The sequence below is a fragment of the Urocampus carinirostris genome, chromosome 7 (assembly GCF_059441175.1).
Source record: "Urocampus carinirostris isolate Australia breed hairy pipefish chromosome 7, RoL_Ucar_1.0, whole genome shotgun sequence".
NCBI classification, from domain to species: domain Eukaryota; kingdom Metazoa; phylum Chordata; class Actinopteri; order Syngnathiformes; family Syngnathidae; genus Urocampus; species Urocampus carinirostris.
In genome coordinates, this window is record NC_142355.1 from 38083116 (window position 1) to 38101665 (window position 18550).

Below are 18550 nucleotides of genomic sequence, written 5' to 3' on the forward strand. Positions count from 1 at the left end.
GGACGAAAACCAAGTTCATGTATGTCGGTGATGGACCAGATCCACCTCCCATCCAAATTGGTAGCGACATCGTAGAGCCTGTCAAGAGCTTTGTGTATCTGGGGTCCATGGTGACAGACAATGGGGACCTAAAACCAGAGATTCTCCGCAGAAGAGCCCTGGCAGCATCTGCTCTGCAGTCTCTCTGGAAACCACTCTGGCGGCACCAGACCATCGCACGCAAGACGAAGTTCCGCATTTACAACCTCGCCATACTCTCTATCCTGCTTTATGGCTCAGAAACATGGCCCGTGAACGACACCCTGGCCACAAGAATTGACGGTTTTGATAGCAGGGCTCTCAGAACCATCGAGAACATCAGGTGGCCCCAGCGAGTCTCCAATAAAGAGCTCATAGCCCGCACGTGCCAGCCCCGAGCATCTTCCTTGGTCGCACAACGCCGCACCCGCTGGTTTGGCCATGTCCTTCGTCTACCACCAGACCATCCGACAGGAGCCATTCTCCAGTTTGACCCAAAGGCCGCAGGCTGGAGACGACCACGAGGGAAACCCCGCACTCGATGGCTCGACGACGTTGCGGGCGACCTCCAACAATACGGAGTTGCTGTAGAGGATGCAGAACAGCTGGCACAAGACTGCCAGCATTGGAAAAACCTGGTTCATCTGGTCGGCTCAACGCACAGGAACGGGACCCCCCGACCCTCGCTGGAGCAATAATTAATCAATCAATCATATCATCAAGTTTTAAGATATTTGGTTTTAAAAACTGTTTATAAGTAGGTTCTTTAGACCCAGCAATATGCACAGTTGCAGGTTTAGGTTTTTAATTTTTACTTCCAGGTACTGCAGAATTGGTTCTTGAATGTCTATAGCCATCTTTGAAAGTGAAAAATATATGGCGATGGACACTTTTACATCCGCTGACTGAATCAAAATACATCTCGTTCACTCCCCGTGTGATTTTGCCTCCGAGTCTAAAGCTATTCCATAAAAGTGGGGGAGAGTCGCTCACATTCCTACTTTTATCTTCCAAAAGACAAACCTGCCTAATGCCTCCACCGCTGGTTTCACTTGAAACAGAAGCAAAGGTGTTCTCCCGCCAAATAGCAGAGTCATGAATACACAAAACCGAATGTATAGAAGTACAGTAGTATCTCTTTATAAGAGGACCTCTACACACGAAGATATCAAAACACATTTCTATAAGTTTTGGGGGTTTTCAACAAAAATCTTGCTCACTTTACAAAAGAAAATCCAGTCTACGAGCAGTCCCAGAGACTGCCACGCGAAACCGTTCACAGCTCGTGATCTCGCATTGGCATTAGCTCGGTTGGGTTGGTGCATGCACCTCTCTTCAAGCACCTGATTCCGCACCTGTAGTGTACCTGTGTTTCGCAGATAGTGTGAAGGGTGCAGAGGATATACTGCTATATACTATAGTATGTTCTGGTAGACCAGGGGTCTCCAACCCTTTTCAAGATAAACTTTTTGTCACTAATTAGCACAAAGGGCACCCAGTTTGATATCCATCCTTCCATTATCTGCTCCGCTTATCCTCAGTAAAGTTGCGGGGGTGCTGGAGCACATCCCATCTATCTTCGGGCTGTGGGCAGAGACAGACAAGTCACTCGTTAATTCACACCTAGGGACAATTTGGACTGGCCAATCATCATGAAATGCATGTTTTTTGAATGTGGGAAGAAAGCGGAGTGCCTGGAAGAAACGCACGCAAGCATGGGGAGTACATGAAACTCCGCTCAGGAATGCTGGAAGCTGGATTTGAACGCACAACTTCAGAACTGTGCCGCGGACGTGCTCACCACTCGGGTGCCGTGCCGCCCAGTGTGATATCCATTTCTAAACAAACGTATGTGTTTACTATGTTAATACCATTATCTAGGGTTGAATAGACTTATTCCACCACTAAAACATTTACTTTACTTGAAAATTACAATGTTTCAGCATTGGTCAGCGATTTTCAGAGCAAGTCAGTTCGGACCTCAGCTGTCCTTAAGGGGCACCCTAGTTCCGTGGGCACCACGTTTAAGACCCCTGCGGTACAACCCAACAAAATAATGTTATATTTATTATCTTGTCTGAATTTAGTCTCAAGTCAGTCGCGGGTTAAATTTAGCCTGCTTCTGACCAGGCTAACAATGAGGCTAAGCTTAAACCCAGAGATACAACTGGATACAACTTCTACTGTCTTTTCGTGTTTTAAACTAAAATTAGAAAAAAAAAAACTAAAATTTGCTAACGCGCAACCAAATACGCCAAAATGTGCCTGCCGGACTAGTTCAGGCTGAGTTTTATCAGTCAGCCTGTATATGTTTATACCACTTTTGTGCAATAACCCTCCTTGGCAACTTCACGCCTTCTAACTGCAACACACTCTAGTTGCTATTGTAACGTCGTCATGTAGATCCCAAGTCAAGAAATTAAAAAGACAATTTCACCATATGAATCATTAAGGTGTGTTGGCGTTTAGTTCTAGATGTATGCATTCCATGAACTGCAAAAATCAATCTTAGCAATTAGCATTCTTCAACTTTGTTTATGATCAAATCTATGTATCATGACGTATATACTGCAGTTGACAATTCTCCACCCTAATTGGTTAAAAACTGCTTTATCTTCCCCGGCTTACACGCATTTAGTGTAATAGTTGCACGGCTCACCAGCCTACTACTCCCACCCAAGTGAAAGGCAGCGCCTCAAACGCTAGTTAATCCCCTACGAAATCTCACTTACACCTCTTCCTTCCTTCTAAACACTTTCTGCTTTTGTATTAACACAATTCACATTGGTCACCCTTTCTGAATTCAAAACGGTGAATTTCTATGAGAGGTGAGATATTTTCATTGCCTGAAGTTCATTTTGACCACATCCCTTTAATTGCATTTTATAGCATCTCCTTCCGGAAAGGGAAACCATTAAGTGTTTGAGAAAGATAAGGAAAATAATGACCATTAAAACAAAGCAAGAATTAATAAAGAAACACAAGTTTGGTGTTCGTGTGAGTGTAGTACAACCAGGAAGTTGCGAGTGCCGATCACTAAGTCAAAGAAAAATGTAAGCATTGCTTTGCTGCAATAATTTCTGACTGAGGCTACATTCCTGTTGCAAAGAGGGGTGACAAACCAGAGAAGCTGGCGTCTACAACAGAGATTAGAGACATGCTGGCTGAGTGAAAGGAAGTTGGGGGGAAAAAACCTACAGAAAAAGTGGCAATCGGTCATGCGGCACCTCTAATGACACTTGCAATACATATTTACATACATTTTGAAGGGGAGAAAGGGACAAATCTCCTTGGATTACCTCATTTTAAAATATCTGTAGAAAGTGATAGCGCTGCAAGTCCAGCAAAAAGGGCAAAAGAAAGTGATGAATGAAAACTGAAACGGGGAATAACAAATAAAAATAGTGTGCTGTAAAAAAATTGTGTGTTCACGTTAAAATTTAACGTTACAGTAACTAAGTGTACAGTAAGTGCTTATCTGCTGTCACTCTTCCTGCACCCCCCGCTTCCCGCACCACACCTTCGTTACGGCGACTCATAATGACCTCACATTTCATTTGGTTACTATCAACTTATTTTTATTACCGTATTTGTATGTTTGATTACTATTTGATTATGTTTTTAGTGAAGATGTGTTTTACAGCTATTTAGGCAACTTTTGATTCCTCGGTGAGGTTAGGAACGGGCCAATTCGATTTTAATGCTTTCATATTCGTTACACGAGCAATTCGAGCTACGAGCATGATCCTGGAATAAATTAACATTTTGTGTAGTGGTACCACTGTAATTAAAGCTGCTATATGTGCTTCATCAGCAGCAAATGCAAGTCCCGGAAGAAACATTGATCCCGTAGTCTTTTAGGCAGACATCTGCTTTTGTCGCCCTTTGACGGCCTCATCCTCCCGTTGACCTGAATAAAAGCAAGCGAATTAATTTGGTGACGGGAAACATTTTGTGTGAGCTGCACCGAAAATGAGAAGTGGAGATTCCCTTCAGACCTGCAGGGCTGGTCCAAGTGTATGAAGGAGATACTATTTTGTTTATATCTCAGGCTGATCATCTTTTTCGCACTTCAACATGCCAGCGCGTCCACTCCCTCGCTCACGCTTTTATTTTTCATTCTTCCCTATTAATATCTGAGGGACTCATTTTATCTTTGCGCATTTCAATCATCATTTATACACCCCAATTGCATTTCTCTTAGTGCTTTGAACTTATTGAGGCCATTCAGCATTCACCTCTATTCTACTTTCTTTCCTTATTTATCCAGCCACATGATTTTGTTTGGATGTTGAGAAAACAATGCAATTTCAGGCTTATTCTGAGCAAAAGCCATAGCACGTCAAGTACTCACCTGCTGTCTTCTCTTCTTTTCTGTTTTGCAGCTAGAACAGATCCAGAAGCACACATGGTACATGTAAGTATTGTCTAATGTTAACTACTCTGCTGTTCAGCAAGGTGTCCTGAGAGTTGCCATAGTGCGACAATTGAGACACAACTTGCAACAATTGAGGGAAAATACAGTAAAATATGAAACATAATCAACCATACCAAAATAATTGTTTGTAGTATTTTTCTCATTTGACTCTTTGACTTTATGTTCGAGGTTCATTCCTTGAAAATGCTTGGAATTTATGGCTGTGTTTTCAAGGATTATGAAGTGCTTGACTTTTGGGTGAAGTGCTTGGAATTGTTGCCATTATTTTAAACAATTTTGCTTAAAAGTGACAATGACACTGCATTTGGTGGCTTTGCCATTGCATTTTGTCTTCCCTTGTGTTTCATGGCCTCTGGCATTAATTTGTATGACATTGTCCAATAATGTGTCATTGTCCCCTAAGGGTCGCGCCCAAGCACTATGAAAATATGTATTAGTGCAATGATTGCATATCAATTTTGGACTTTTATTATGGGCAATAGAAAATAAGGCAGCGTTTTCCAGTGGTAATGGGAAGATTTTCATGCAACTGCAAATGCAAGCTACATATTACTGTCATTTAACACTTTTATGGGGAGGTATTTTTCTTATTTATATCCCTTAGAACCTGAATTCCAAAATACAAAATGAAAACATGGCACTGACATGTTTTGCCGAAGTTTGAACTAGCTTTAGCTCTATTCTGTAATAAAGGTTAAATCTAACAGCAAAGTTCCCAAATTCAGGTAATGTTTTCATAAAAAAAAATAATAATAACATAAAAAGCAGAAAATATGTTTAACTGAATCATTTAAATTCTTTGCAACGGGATTTTTAATCATTTTATGTTTGCTCATTTATCTTACATATCTGGTACTGTGACTAAATATAGTTTGTCTTCTGTATCCCTGGTGGTCTAGTGGATAGGATGCAGCGCTTTCACCGGCTTGATCAAGGCGTCCAATGTTTGTTAATTGTGAACAACCTAACGCTCTGTGCTCTGACCATTGCCGTCTAATTCGATTGCCGTTGCCAACATTGTTATGCAATTTAGTCGATGATAAAATGTATCAATTGATCAATGATTGCACAGCTATGAAAATGTATTTCCAATTTTGTCCACGTATACGCCGCACTGGATTATAAGGCACACTTTTATATATCTGGCAAATTTGGGGCTTTTGGGTGCACTTATTGTCCGGAAAACACTAGGAAAAAGGATTTTGCTAATGTCAAAGCAGTGCAATATTTAAGGACATTTTCAAGAAGTTCCATCTAGGCCCACTTTGTCTCTTCAGAGGGGGGAAGAATGAGCCAGAGCCCGAACAACCTGTGCCACGGAAGGTGACCATACGCAGCCTCCCATCAGCGGACGACATCGACCCGGACGTCCTTGACAGCATGCACTCGCTAGGCTGCTTCCGGGACAAAAACAAACTGCTGAAGGATCTCCTCTCGGACGAGTGAGTGTGCACCCTTTGTTATCCTACACCCTAGGAACATATGGCCCAAGAGCCAGGTATGTCTCTTTTCATGAGTATATCTGTCTCAACACAAAACTATGGTGCGTGCTAGCCTTCTCTGTTCAGACTTTAGTATTTGATAAGCCAAAGTGACACTTTAGTTTGGTCCAGACATTGTAGGGAAACGTCCCAACTACAGTTTACAGTCACTGTGTTACACCAACAGACCCCGTCTTTATAGAGTCCTGTACATGAAAGCTCATTAGACAAGTTCGCTGTTGAGTCACTTTAGTATGAAAACCCACAGAACAAACTGTAAAAAAAACAAAAATGCCAGACAAGCACGCAGATATATTTGATTTGGTCAGCGGTGGTGGTGGGCGGCTCCTTGCACACATAGCTCTCTCTCTCTCTCTTTCTCTTTCTCTCTTTCTCTCTCTTTCTCTCTCTCTCTTTCTCTCTCTCTTTTTCTCTCTCTCTCTTTCTCTCTCTTTCTCTCTCTCTCTCTCTCTCTCGCCCAGTGTCCTCTGCGCCAGGTATTGCTCTTTTAATGAATACATCTGTTTTTTTTATACATGTGACCACGTTACATAGATGAAGGTAAATAGATCCGTATGGTTCTCGTTTACAGTATTTTGCGACATTTTTTCAAAAGAACTCTGCTCGCACCTTGTTTTGAAAGCATTATTTATGACAAAAATGCTGGTCAAAAATGAGCCTCAGCAATCTTAAATAATTTATTTGGAGATAAATTGTGGTATACTGTATTTTTTAATATGGGACACAAGCTCTGGCATTATTATTTTATAGATTTGATCAAATCATTAAACGTCACAGAGAAATAAATGTGCTGAAGAGGTAGCTTTTTTCTGGATAGTGGGTGTAGCGGTTTAGTTGAATTTTGTCTTAAAATATTCAGTGTCGCAAAAACAAAAAATACAAATATTTTGCATTCATGGCTCTTCGAGTCAAAGGGGTGCCAGACACCTTCGTTGGACAAAAGCTGATGAAACATGAATGGTCGGTGTGTGGGTTTTGATGAAAAAAATAATTGCCTTATATCTTTATCCAAAATGCGCTTGGGAAGCTTAATTTTCACATTTTATTAAGCACTAACAATTTCCATCTGTTGCTTACAGAATAACTAGTTATTGATTTATTGAATTCATACCACTTAATTAACTAAATTCTTTGCTAGACGTCAATACAAGCTAATAACACAATAAAAATAAAAATAAACATATTTTTTTCCCCACACAATTCCCAAAGAAAATGCTGTAATTGGGGCCGACTGAGCAATTTTGTATTTCAAGTGTGTGCTTCATTTGAGCCTTAAGCGCGGGTCTTTTTCTTTTTGCCTCCTGCTGCTCTTCAGTCTGCTTGTATTATTAAAGGCCAAACATGGGTTGAAAATTAAGAAAAGGCCCTGAGGCAAAAAAAGATCTTTGACTTTACCATTCGTTGCATTGGACACCTAAGAAAAGGGGTCTCCAACGTGCTGCCCCCGGGCAGCAGGGTGCCCAAAAGGAGAGTTGAGGTGCCCGCGGTGCCTTTCTGAAACAGCTGGGTCATTTTGTTGTTCTATTAAAATTATGTTTTATCTATCTTTTAATCATTAACCTGGTTATAACATGATAAGAACATAGTAATATGTTGTTATTTTAGAAATTTAAAAAAATCCAGTTCAATAGCTTCACAGACACAAAAAAGTATTCAAATGGTAAATGGCCTGCATTTATATATCGCTTTTCAAGTCGATGAAGACCTCCCAAAGCGCTTTACAATGTGCTTCACACTTACCCATTCACACACACTCTCAATTATTTCAGAGAATAGAATGCCATATATTTCTGTATTAAACAAATGTTTTTATTCATCTTTTGATCGATTTATTTTACAGGAAATACAACGAACTAAATTCAAATGTATGCGTTTTACAAAGCTAATGATCAAAAAATGTGCACTTTTTTAGCTAGCTATCTGGCTCCCTTTTTAGCTTTATAGCTAGGCATTTTCTCACAGTTTTAGCTATTTAGCAAGCTATCTATCTGGCTTTTACATTTTTGTATGTTATCTAGCTAACATTTTACATTGTTTGCTAGTTATCAAGCTATCTAGTTTTGTTTTTAGCTTTCTAACTGGCTATTTAGATGGCTTTCTACTCTTAACTGTTTACTTTTATAGCAAACAATCAAGCTACCATTTTAGCTTTTTAGCAAGCTATCTGGCCAAGTTGCTAATTTAGAAAGTCATATAAAACAGGGTGCCCTTTGCGCTATTTATGATAAAAAAATTGCTATCGGCCTAAAACAAGTTGGAGACCCCTGCCTTAGAATCTCTCCATTCTTTGCAATGTGTTGATTTTTCCTCTGTTTATTTCAGGTATATCTGTATATAATTTTTCATACCTAATTGCCACTTTCCAATTCCATGTGCACTATTGATACGACATTGGGAACTTAATCATACACTTTCCAATATTTTTGTAATTAAAAATCTTCAATTTAAAATAGATAGATAGATAGATAGATAGATAGATAGATAGATAGATACTTTGTTCATCCCCGAAGGGAAATTCACATTTCCAGCAGCATCCCTGAGCTGAGAACAAACAATCGAGAACAATCGAAAATAACACGGGAGCTGCTGGAGTATGTGATTTATGTAACTTTATGTTGAAACTGATTTCAAATCAGTTATTGTTGTCTGAACATTTTGCACATGATTTGTAAAGTCAAATTGTATTGTGTATGGTTTATACTTTAAAATAGTATTTACTCTGACTTACTAATAAAGCTTTCATTTTATTTTTGGGCTATATTGCCTCGCCCTACGGCTGTGACAACATTTACATTTTTACTACTTGGCCTGCTAGTATTATTTAATGTCCCCTTGTTGTGCAGTGACACCCAAGAAAAGATGATCTACTTCTTGCTGTTGGACCGTAAAGAGCGGTACCCAAGTCAAGAGGACCAGAACCTTCCCCCGCGCAATGAGATCGGTAAGACTCTGAAAACCAGACAAGGAAAATACAACCGAGCAGTCTGTATTCAGTATTAAGGACAGGGAAACTCCCAAAGTAACTATTTTATTCAAGATATTTACCCTGCAATATTTCATTTTGAGTTGTTTTTGAACCTTGTCAATAGCAGATCATTGCTTTGCGTTAACGTTTGAAATCTCCCAGCATACCATCTTTTACTCTTTGACTCTAAATAAATTAGATTGGCTTCTTGTAGTTGTTCTGTTTTTAAAATGAAACAACTTGTAAATAATTATTTTTGCACATTACTTTAGAGAAGCCCCATAATGATATTTTCTGCTTCAATCCATTACATTCACTATGTTTAATTGCAGGGAAAAGTCTGACTGAAATCAGGATAAAAAGATGATTTTTGGACCAATCCTAATGAACCGTTTACATGCCTAGTGACAAACGAATAATCTCCTTTACATGACATTTGCAAGGAAGTCTGCATTTCACTTTTGACATTAAATGAAGGATGATTTCTTACGAGTCACTTACCATAATCAATGAAGTACTGTCACAAGTGGAGCTCATACATGTCTTGCCAGAAGCATTTTCTCACACTAAATATGGATGGGTTAACCTGTGGCATTTTTGCCATGAGGGGAAAAAATAAATTAGAAATGTCCCTAAGAAATCAATTAATACATGTGATGCTTGTTTAGCAAACAAGCAGATGTTACTGTATAATTCCCCTCCATACTACAAGTCCACAGTCTTATGTGACACCAACAAAGAGAGATGTCAAGTCAAGTCACATTTATTCGTATAGCCCTTAATCTTAAAATGTCAAAGGACTGCACAGGCCACAAATACACCATCTCCTTATCTGAAACTGACATGCAAGCAATCAAAAACTCAAAAACCTTGAGAAGGGACTAAACAAGTTGCAATAGATGTTGCATTGGGTTGCCATACACAAAACATTGTCAACATCAATAAAAAACATAGATAACGTGAAATGTGTCAAGAAGTCTATGACGGCAACAGCACAGCTTGCCATCTCAGCCAGCTGGTACCAGATAGGGAATTCAGGTCATTCGAATGGGTATACATGCATTAGGAATCGACAACTGAAAGACTAACCACACCATTTCAATCTGACTTCTTGCGGTTGGACGAAGATCATAATCACATTTCTGTGCATAGCTTTATTCAGTCCGATTGAAATTGGACTATTGCCTGCTTGTAAACATACTTAAAAGTTCAAAGAAGGCAGATGAGACATGGATTTTTAAGTTGCAAAGAGAACAGGGAGAGAAGCCAACCCTTCGATAAGTGATTCCAATCTCCTCTAAAAGCCCTTTTTAAAATAATCTCTTTGGTTACAAAAGCAGATCCACCTTTAAGGGTGTGGGAATCACCAAACCGTAACATGATTGGCTGATAATGACATGATTTAAACTGTTCATTATAGAACAAATTGTTTGATAATACTCAAAATAGCGAGCAGGCATCCTATGCGATCTCCTTTGCAGGTGTCGAATATTAAAAACAGAATAAAATTACCACATACCTACTTTTGTTTTTGAGCACAGTAGATCTGTCGTCCCCAACCTTTCCTTTACCGGTCTAATGTAGATAAATTTATCATGATGTATTGATCTGCTATTCTCGCAGTCCATCCCATTAATATTAGTAATATAATAGTAATGATAATAATAATAAGCCTAATTCAACTATGTAATCAATAGTCCACTGGGGATGTAGATTGCATAAGGTTTTATCTCATTATCGCACTATTTTTAGTCACGGTACTGTCCTAAAAGATGTAAATAAATGAACAAATGCTCTGCAAGGGTGAAAAAAACTCTTTGGTGTCCCTGATAATGATTCGGCCTTTAAAGGACTTTAAATAAATAACTTGCAAATTTTGTTTTGGTATTGTAGTTGTCAATAAATGATTTTAATCATGGCCCCATGTATTGAACAATGTGGTGCCATGAGTAAAATAGTTTAATCGTGAGATTACATCGAAAGCCTTTTCCCAGGTCATGTGCATCCCTGGTGATCTGGTGGTTAAAGTTCGGCGCAGTTGCTGCAGTAATCTGGGTTTGATTCCCGTTGCATCCAAAATTGTGCAAATGTGTCCAGTAATATTTATAGACAGTAAAACCTTGTGTATGACAAGCACACAAACATTGAGGTGCCTTGTACACAAATTAATATGGTTTTGTTTTCTTTTCGTGCAACTCGGTTTCAGTCCACGGCCGGTTGTTGCGGTCCACTGCCGTAGATGGTTACAACATGTATGTTCGTTCATGTTCGTTTGACCTTTAATTCATTCAAAGTAAGCTGCCCGATCATACACATGAAGTAAAAATGACTACTCATTCACAATGGCCTATGCTGTGCTCGAATAGACATGCAGGAAAGTTACTTTTTGTCTCGCAGATCCTCCGAAGAAACGCGTCGACTCTCCAATGCTGAACCGACACGCCAAACGGAGACCGGAGAGGAAGTCCATGGAGGTCCTCAGTGTCACAGACGGAGGGTCGCCGGTGCCGGCCAGGAGAGCCATCGACATGACACAACACAGCCAGCGGTACGTCTCATCTTCCATTTTTACTTGCGTTTAAGGTTAGAGGCCTCCACAGGGTCATTTGGATCTGACACGAGAAACCGAATGGAGCAGGTGGATTGTGTCCAAGTAAATCCGTGGGCTGGATTTACACCCATGGGCCAAGTGCCCAGTTCCGTTCTAATATTGATTTTCTACCTTTGTGTGTGTGTTGTAAGTATTCTGTTCTTGGGTTTAGTTGTAATGTCAGCGCTTGAGATGAGTGGGTGACGTATATGCAATTGGTTCCTTCCTTCCATTTTCGCCTTGGCAGGCATGTGATGTGGCGCATCTGATTAAGTGCAGAGTACTTTTTTTCAAGTGTTTCTTTTTATTTATAATCACTTAAGAGCAAACAGACCACAGGCAAGCTTTCAGGTTGAACGAAGCTGAGATGAAAAGGTTGCTAACTATGGCCGAAGTCCTTTTTCCTCCTTGTATGTGTGTTAATTTTTTTGGTTAAAAGCAGTGTTGAAATGAGTTAACGGCATCAACGCAAACTATTTCAAAAATACAACGTGAGGGACCAGCCACTAACAGGAGCATTAACGTTGACTGCTTTTAGCTGCATTAAAACGCAGTTGGACAATTCAAACATAAATATGAATGAATTTTATCATCAATATTATTAATACAATGAGTTTGTAATGTATTACCGTGCTGAGTGTCTGCAGATTCAGGTGAGGCATGTAATTCTCTTCCTTAATGACAGGGAGCGATAGTGAGACTAAGGATTCCGATTTTGCGCATACCTCAGCCCTAAAAAATATAATTGGTGAGGAACAGTAATTTGGGCCATCCGGTATTTTTTTTCTTGTTGCATGGACTTTTTTTTTTATAATTGATGCTTTTATTCAAAAGAATAAGTGTGTAAAGTATTACTGTGCTGAGTGTCTACAGATAGAGTAAGGCACTAAATAATTTTGCCTTCTGGAAGAGGGCGATGATTAGACCAACTAGTTTCTTATGGTGCACAACTCAGTTCCTAAACATTAAAATTAGAGCCACCCAATATTTTTTCTCTTTGCATGGCCTTTTTTTCATAATGCAGGATGGCTTATCGGTGGTTGTATTTAAAAGAAACTATGCTTGGACTTTAGTAATAAGTTAATGCAAAATGCTTTTTTTCTATGCTTCATTATGTATTGCTCTATTGCTCTCTTTAATCAAATGACAAATCAAGTCAAGTCAAGTCAAATTTGTTTATATAGCCCTTAATCACGAAAATGTCTCAAAGGACTGCACAAGATTACAATGACACAATTACCTGATCTTAAACCAACATGCGGGCAAAGAACAACTCAAAACCTCAGCGTGAGGAAAAAGAGAAACCTTGAGAAGGGACCTCACAAGTGGTATCCCCTTTTCAGGATGACCAGGGTGGATTACATTTAGCATTACAGTACACAAACATGGTAAACACTAAATAAGATGTGGGTTCACGGCAAGTCATTGCAATTGAGAATATTTCAACAAACCAGGACATTTTTGGTCTTTCATTTTGCAATCACCAAATCATGTCTTCGCTTCGAAAACCTAATTTTGTGTCGTATGAGGATGTGTGTGTTGGGTTGGCTTTCATGTATGTGGGCAGGTGTGAAAACAGGTTCAGCAAACAGCTGACCATTAGTTTGACCGTCTGCTCGCTCTGTCTCTTGTCTCACTGTAGTAAGTCAATATACAGTAAAAGCTTGGATATTCCCGACGCCAGGACAAAATGCAGCAAGGAAGAAAGGTATTCAATTACACTCTCCCGTGCTTTTGGCTGCCTGAGTGGAGAAAGATGCAAAGCTGTGCTCCTAAAAAAATTCAAAGCTGTTTTTTTAGATCAAAAACAAAAGTAAGAACTACCCGTTTTCAGTTAATCTTTCCATTATTTCGACAATCAAATCTAAAGGCCCGGTCACACAGCCTTTCACGGGTGTATCGCGGCTGAATCACGGCCAGAAATTTCTGCCCGTGAAGCAGACGCCGTTGGACGCTTTGAGATCGCGATACAGACGCGATACAGCCGTGCTTTACACGCGGTAAGAAATTCACACGCGGTTGGCCGCGCGAAAAGTTTTGCGCTGCTCAAAAATTTAGACCACGGGTAACCGCGGGCGGCACAGCGATGCAGCTGCGGTTACCCGCGATAACGACGTGGAACAGTCGCCAGCCAATTTTGCACATTTTCCACTGCGGGCAACCACGGGCAAAAAAAAAAAAATCAAAATTTTACCTGCGATACAGACGCGAAAGGCTGTGTGACCGGGCCTTTAAGACAGAACATTAGTCCTGACTAACATTCAAGAAAATATAAATGATTCATATCAGAGCTCTCAAACTCATTTGAGCTCGTTGGCCAAATTATAGAAAATAAACTCTTATGGGGGCTGGAGTAGTAGATTCAAGTAAAGGAAAGCAGTGACGAAGAGAAAGAGACAAAACAAAGATTGAATGAGGGATAAAGAAAGAGAAAGATATAAAGAGAGGGAAAAGATAGAATGAGACGGAGATGAAAAAAGAGGGAGAAGAGAGAGAAATTAATCAACAGAGGAAAGAAAAGCGAATAGGGAAAGGGCAAAAGAGAGATAGAGAGAGAGAAAAAGAAAGAATGAAAAAAGACTGAAGAGAATAAGAGAAAAAGAGGGAAAGAAAGAGAAGGAAATAGAGTTGAATTGTTACCCATTTGTCTAAGCTAACGAATCTCACCATACCGCTTCAGTAAGCTTAGTCCCTGCGTGGGTCTGCCTGCACTTGGTCATTAGCCGGAAAAAAAAAGTTTTATCGATGTGTGGACAAAGATCTGATCAAAGCCACTCCTGCCATCTAATGGTGATTTATTCTACGGAATCATTTTCAGACGCTTTGTTTACTTACTATTTTTTAAAAGTTTATTTTTACGTTTTGGTAAACATACGTTATATCACTGTATGAGTTAATTGATTACAAAATAATTCAAATATTAGTTAGTTATTAGACAAATGAACCTTTGTTGTTTTGAAGATTTGCACAGCAGATCTTGCCTATCCACCCGCAAGCCTACGTCCCCTCTTTTTTTCAACTACAAGCTCAATTATTGTCTCTAGAATTCATTGCTAATAATGTCCTCCCACGTCATGGCCTACATTTCCTCGAGAGGCCGAGGCTTGCTTGGACTTGGAAAAGCGGTGCCAGAGCCTGCCCATTTCAAATGTTCCTGGGCATTTAATTTCAGCCACTAATTGATCATTGCGGCACATTTTTCTGCCCGATGATGTTTGTCTGAGTTAGCGTGACCTGCCTAATCACAGAGTGCTGGAAAATGCCGGCAAGTAATAGATGAAGCCACGCTGAAGAGATTAGTGAATTACTCCGAAGTGTCAGATGTATGAGAAACTCCTCACTTGAGAAGTTAGGCAACAAGTGCACGTTAAGAATTCTTTAAACTTTCATCCTCAAGGCTTTAGATAGATACTTTTTTGCAGATCTCATCTTTGAGGTTGTCTGTCTTTGACTTGTATGGAAAGACTCGTCCTTGTCTCTCCTCATCTCTGTCATCCCTTGAGGACATTCAATTTCTCACTTTAAAGTTTTGCTATTTTTTGGCTATACCCTCATCTACTGTTTCACCGAAACAGTAATCCTTCATTTTTCGCAGGGTTTGCGTTCCAAAAGGGACCTGCGATTGTCATAATCCGCAAAATAGAAACCTATAGAAAAGTCTTACAAAAATCAAATACAAATGCTTCTTCTAAAACCAATTAGGTACATGAATAAATTTATGGACAAGCAATCAAATAATAAATTAAATTCACCAAGAACAGGCTCATTAGCAGAACCAGATCAGTAAATAAAACAATTCGATGTGCATTTTGAGAAGTACATTTAGTGGTCAACTGCAACGGCTCTACTAAAAGTACCTAACAAATCTGTACAGTTCAAAATCAAACGGTTTTAAAAACTGATGTCTGTTGTTTTTGATTTTTTTTTTTTTACAATTTAGGTTTGCTCCTCGGACTGCATGCGTGTAATTTAAAATACGTTTGTCAGGCACAGTCTGGCATAATGCTCAAGTTCTTTTATGAAAAAAATATAAGCGTATACAATGGACAAAGCTTTTCATCTAAAGCATATTGGCTTGAATGTTACTTGAATTTACTTTGGCGAGTCAGACATTGTTTTTTTCAATTGTTCCGATTTTTTCTTTTTAAATGTTCGTGCATCTCATTGGCACTGCCATCATATTTAAGGTCTGCTTTGCAAACTTTGCAAGTAGTCTATTTATTGGCCTTATTCCGGCTGAAATGCTCCTAGACTTTAGAAATGATGTTCAAACCATAATTTCTGTTGGTTACTGCTTGAGATAGAGACAGCAGAAATTATAATAATGAAAGATCCCTCACTCTGATGAAAAAAAAACGTGTCTGACAGTAAGTCCACAATGGTATTTCTAGTATAAAGGCTTCTACTCGACCAAAACGGCAACTGCGCTTCCTCCTGTTAAAAAAAAACAAACTTAAAGCTTCTTTACATGGGTGGGGTTTAAAAACAAAATGTAGTCTTAACTCTCATCCTCATTTTCACCCATGCGAAGGGAAGAATTCGGTAGGAGACATTCATCAAAAAAGCTCAGCTGCATCTTTCCTCCATTTGCTTCAAATATATATTTTCTGTCTATTGTTCCATACAAATGTCCTCCCAGGCTATTTCCATCCGCATTCTGTCTCTTTCACTCACACCCCGTCTTTGCTTCCCTTGTGTTTCCACTTTGTTAGTGCGCCATAGCTTGACTAAATCACAAACGCAGCAAGATTGTGTCTGTCCACGGTGCTGATTTGGTTGCTGGTTTTTACGCGTTGCGGCTTTTCTGTCTCCAAATCAAGCATCTCTATCTCCCTCTCTTCTCTATCTCCCTCTATGACTTACTCTATCCATCACTCTCTCTGTCAATGTGTCTCCTGCTGGTCTTGTGTTTTATCGTTTTTGAGTAGATAGCGTTGGCAAAGTGTAGTGTTGTCAAGCAGCCATCTGTGAAGCTAAATGTTGGAGTTTTTTTTCCCAGGGTTTTCTGCTCAGCCAGAACTGTCATAATGAGCGGAAGGGGGGTGGACCCCTAGGCCACCTGTGAACAAGGCATACCTATTAATATTTTGCCACTATGTGTGCGTCATTCCCTTACTCTCTTACTAATGTAAATGCAGTTGTGGTACTAAAATGCAATATTGTTGTTATCATGTGAAAAACGGGTATGTTTATACGTTTTTTTCCCCTCTTTTGCCCTCATAATAGTGTTTCTCAACTTTTGAGCCAGAGCATACTTTTGCCAAATTTTAAGGAAATAACTTCAGTTGTTCTGAAATTCATCCCTACCCATCATAACGTCCTACCAATGGCCATTGTGCTTACGCATGTGCAGAACGCTGATAGCTATTGCCCGGTAAATGTGCACATTTTCGTCCTACTTATCAAATTTAAATTCAAAAGCAATGATGCATTTGGTTGAAAGCGAAGAGTACTTACAATTGTCGTTTTTATTTTGTCTTATTTGAATCTTTCAGGGCTTCAAAATACTGTTTTCTGACGTACTTTTTTCCATGGTGGTATTTTAGTATGGTGTTTATTTACTGCGGTAATCGGGCAGTGTATGTATCCACGCCCAGCTTTGTTTTATGTCATCCGTAAAAGCTCTGTTCACAATAATTCTGAGTTCATTGTTGCTGGTTTTACTTGGTTTTACTACGTTATGAAGAAAACAAAACTCAACTTAGCCTGCAGTAGGACATCTAGACAGAGTAGGATGTTTCCGCAGAACACCGGCATCAGTTTGTACATTTGTTTTCCCTTTAATTGATAGTATATTGTTGTTCTTGGTTTTTATCTGTTGTTGTCATCGTAGCTATGAAGGCAATATAGATTCTTAAATTTGGTAATTCCTGTTGGATTTGACTGTATTTTTTTCTCGTCTTTGAGGAAAACAAAATACTTAAAATGAGCAAAACTGTTTTGCCAGAGTGATAAAAAAAACAGTTGACATTTATCAGTTGGGTTTTTGTAAAATAATCCAAATGTATATACTAATTCTTTATTATATTTTGCAATGCAAACTTGAACAGAATAAGTTAATAAATATACTGTACTACGTCACGAGCATGTAAGTTGTGTATAAGAATTACGTTTTAGCAGCCACCAATATGTAAATGAATGTTACAATGACTTGGCTGATCACTCAAAAAAAGCAAAAATCCTGAGCCATGCTTTTTTTTTTTTTTTTTTTTCACAAAGATAAAGAATTTTCAATTTCCAGCCGCCCGATAGACAAGGTCTCGAGGCACAAAAGATTAAAAATCACTGTTTCATGGAATGTTAAAGACACTGTGGATTATGTTACTACTAAATGTTGCTATATTGTGTAGTGCAACTGAAAATGAGTGCTCAACAGCATAGGCAGTAACACAAACTACAGGGACTAAAAGTGACTAAAAAGCACACATTTTCATCCCTCCTTTTTTTTTTTTTTTTTTGCTTAGACTTTTGCGTGTTGTGGTGTCACTTTGAACTGAAGGTTTTTTTAATTTCTTTTTTTACTTAAACTATTTTACAGACTGTTTACAGAGTGGTTCAGATATTCAAAAGAAATTGGGCCCCACTAACCCATGAATTGAATTTCCCATATTTAATTTGAACTTTCAGCCGAGTTTGATCCATTATATTGAAAACACAGCGGACACAATACATTTACTCCGGCGTGAGTGTTATGAAACAGAAGGTTTTATTGCCCCTTTTTACATACGTGTTTCATATTCAGTTTTTTTTGTTTTTTTTGGTTTTTTTTTTAAATTTCCTTTGCAGTCAAGAACACATTATCTGACTCATAATGCATTGCTGGCTGCCCAGTAATCACATCATGCCCGTAAAAACGACACCTGTGTTCTAAGCATGCTGCGCAAAATCCAAGAAATACATTTGTGTTCATTTAAAATCCAAACAGTGTGCACTCGAGGCAGTATTAATGATATGCAAATGAAACATGAAAATGTGTGACAGTATGAGTCATTGCTCATGAAATTTCTTTTCGTTTTTTTCCATTTGGTTTCACAGAG

General features: G+C 39.0%; 1 protein-coding gene across 3 annotated transcripts in view; it reads left to right on the plus strand.

The window, feature by feature from the left end:
• Positions 1–18550, plus strand: part of brsk2a (BR serine/threonine kinase 2a) — a 297291-nt gene that overhangs the window by 240901 nt on the left and 37840 nt on the right. For 2 of the 3 annotated variants that reach the window (XM_088340887.1, XM_088340889.1), the window contains exons 9-13: positions 4404–4435; positions 5734–5898; positions 8802–8899; positions 11321–11471; positions 13156–13221. In XM_088340887.1, the coding sequence (XP_088197013.1) occupies positions 4404–4435; positions 5734–5898; positions 8802–8899; positions 11321–11471; positions 13156–13221 (512 nt within the window). The remainder of the gene's footprint in view (positions 1–4403; positions 4436–5733; positions 5899–8801; positions 8900–11320; positions 11472–13155; positions 13222–18550) is intronic. The other variant, XM_088340888.1, reaches the window with a different exon arrangement.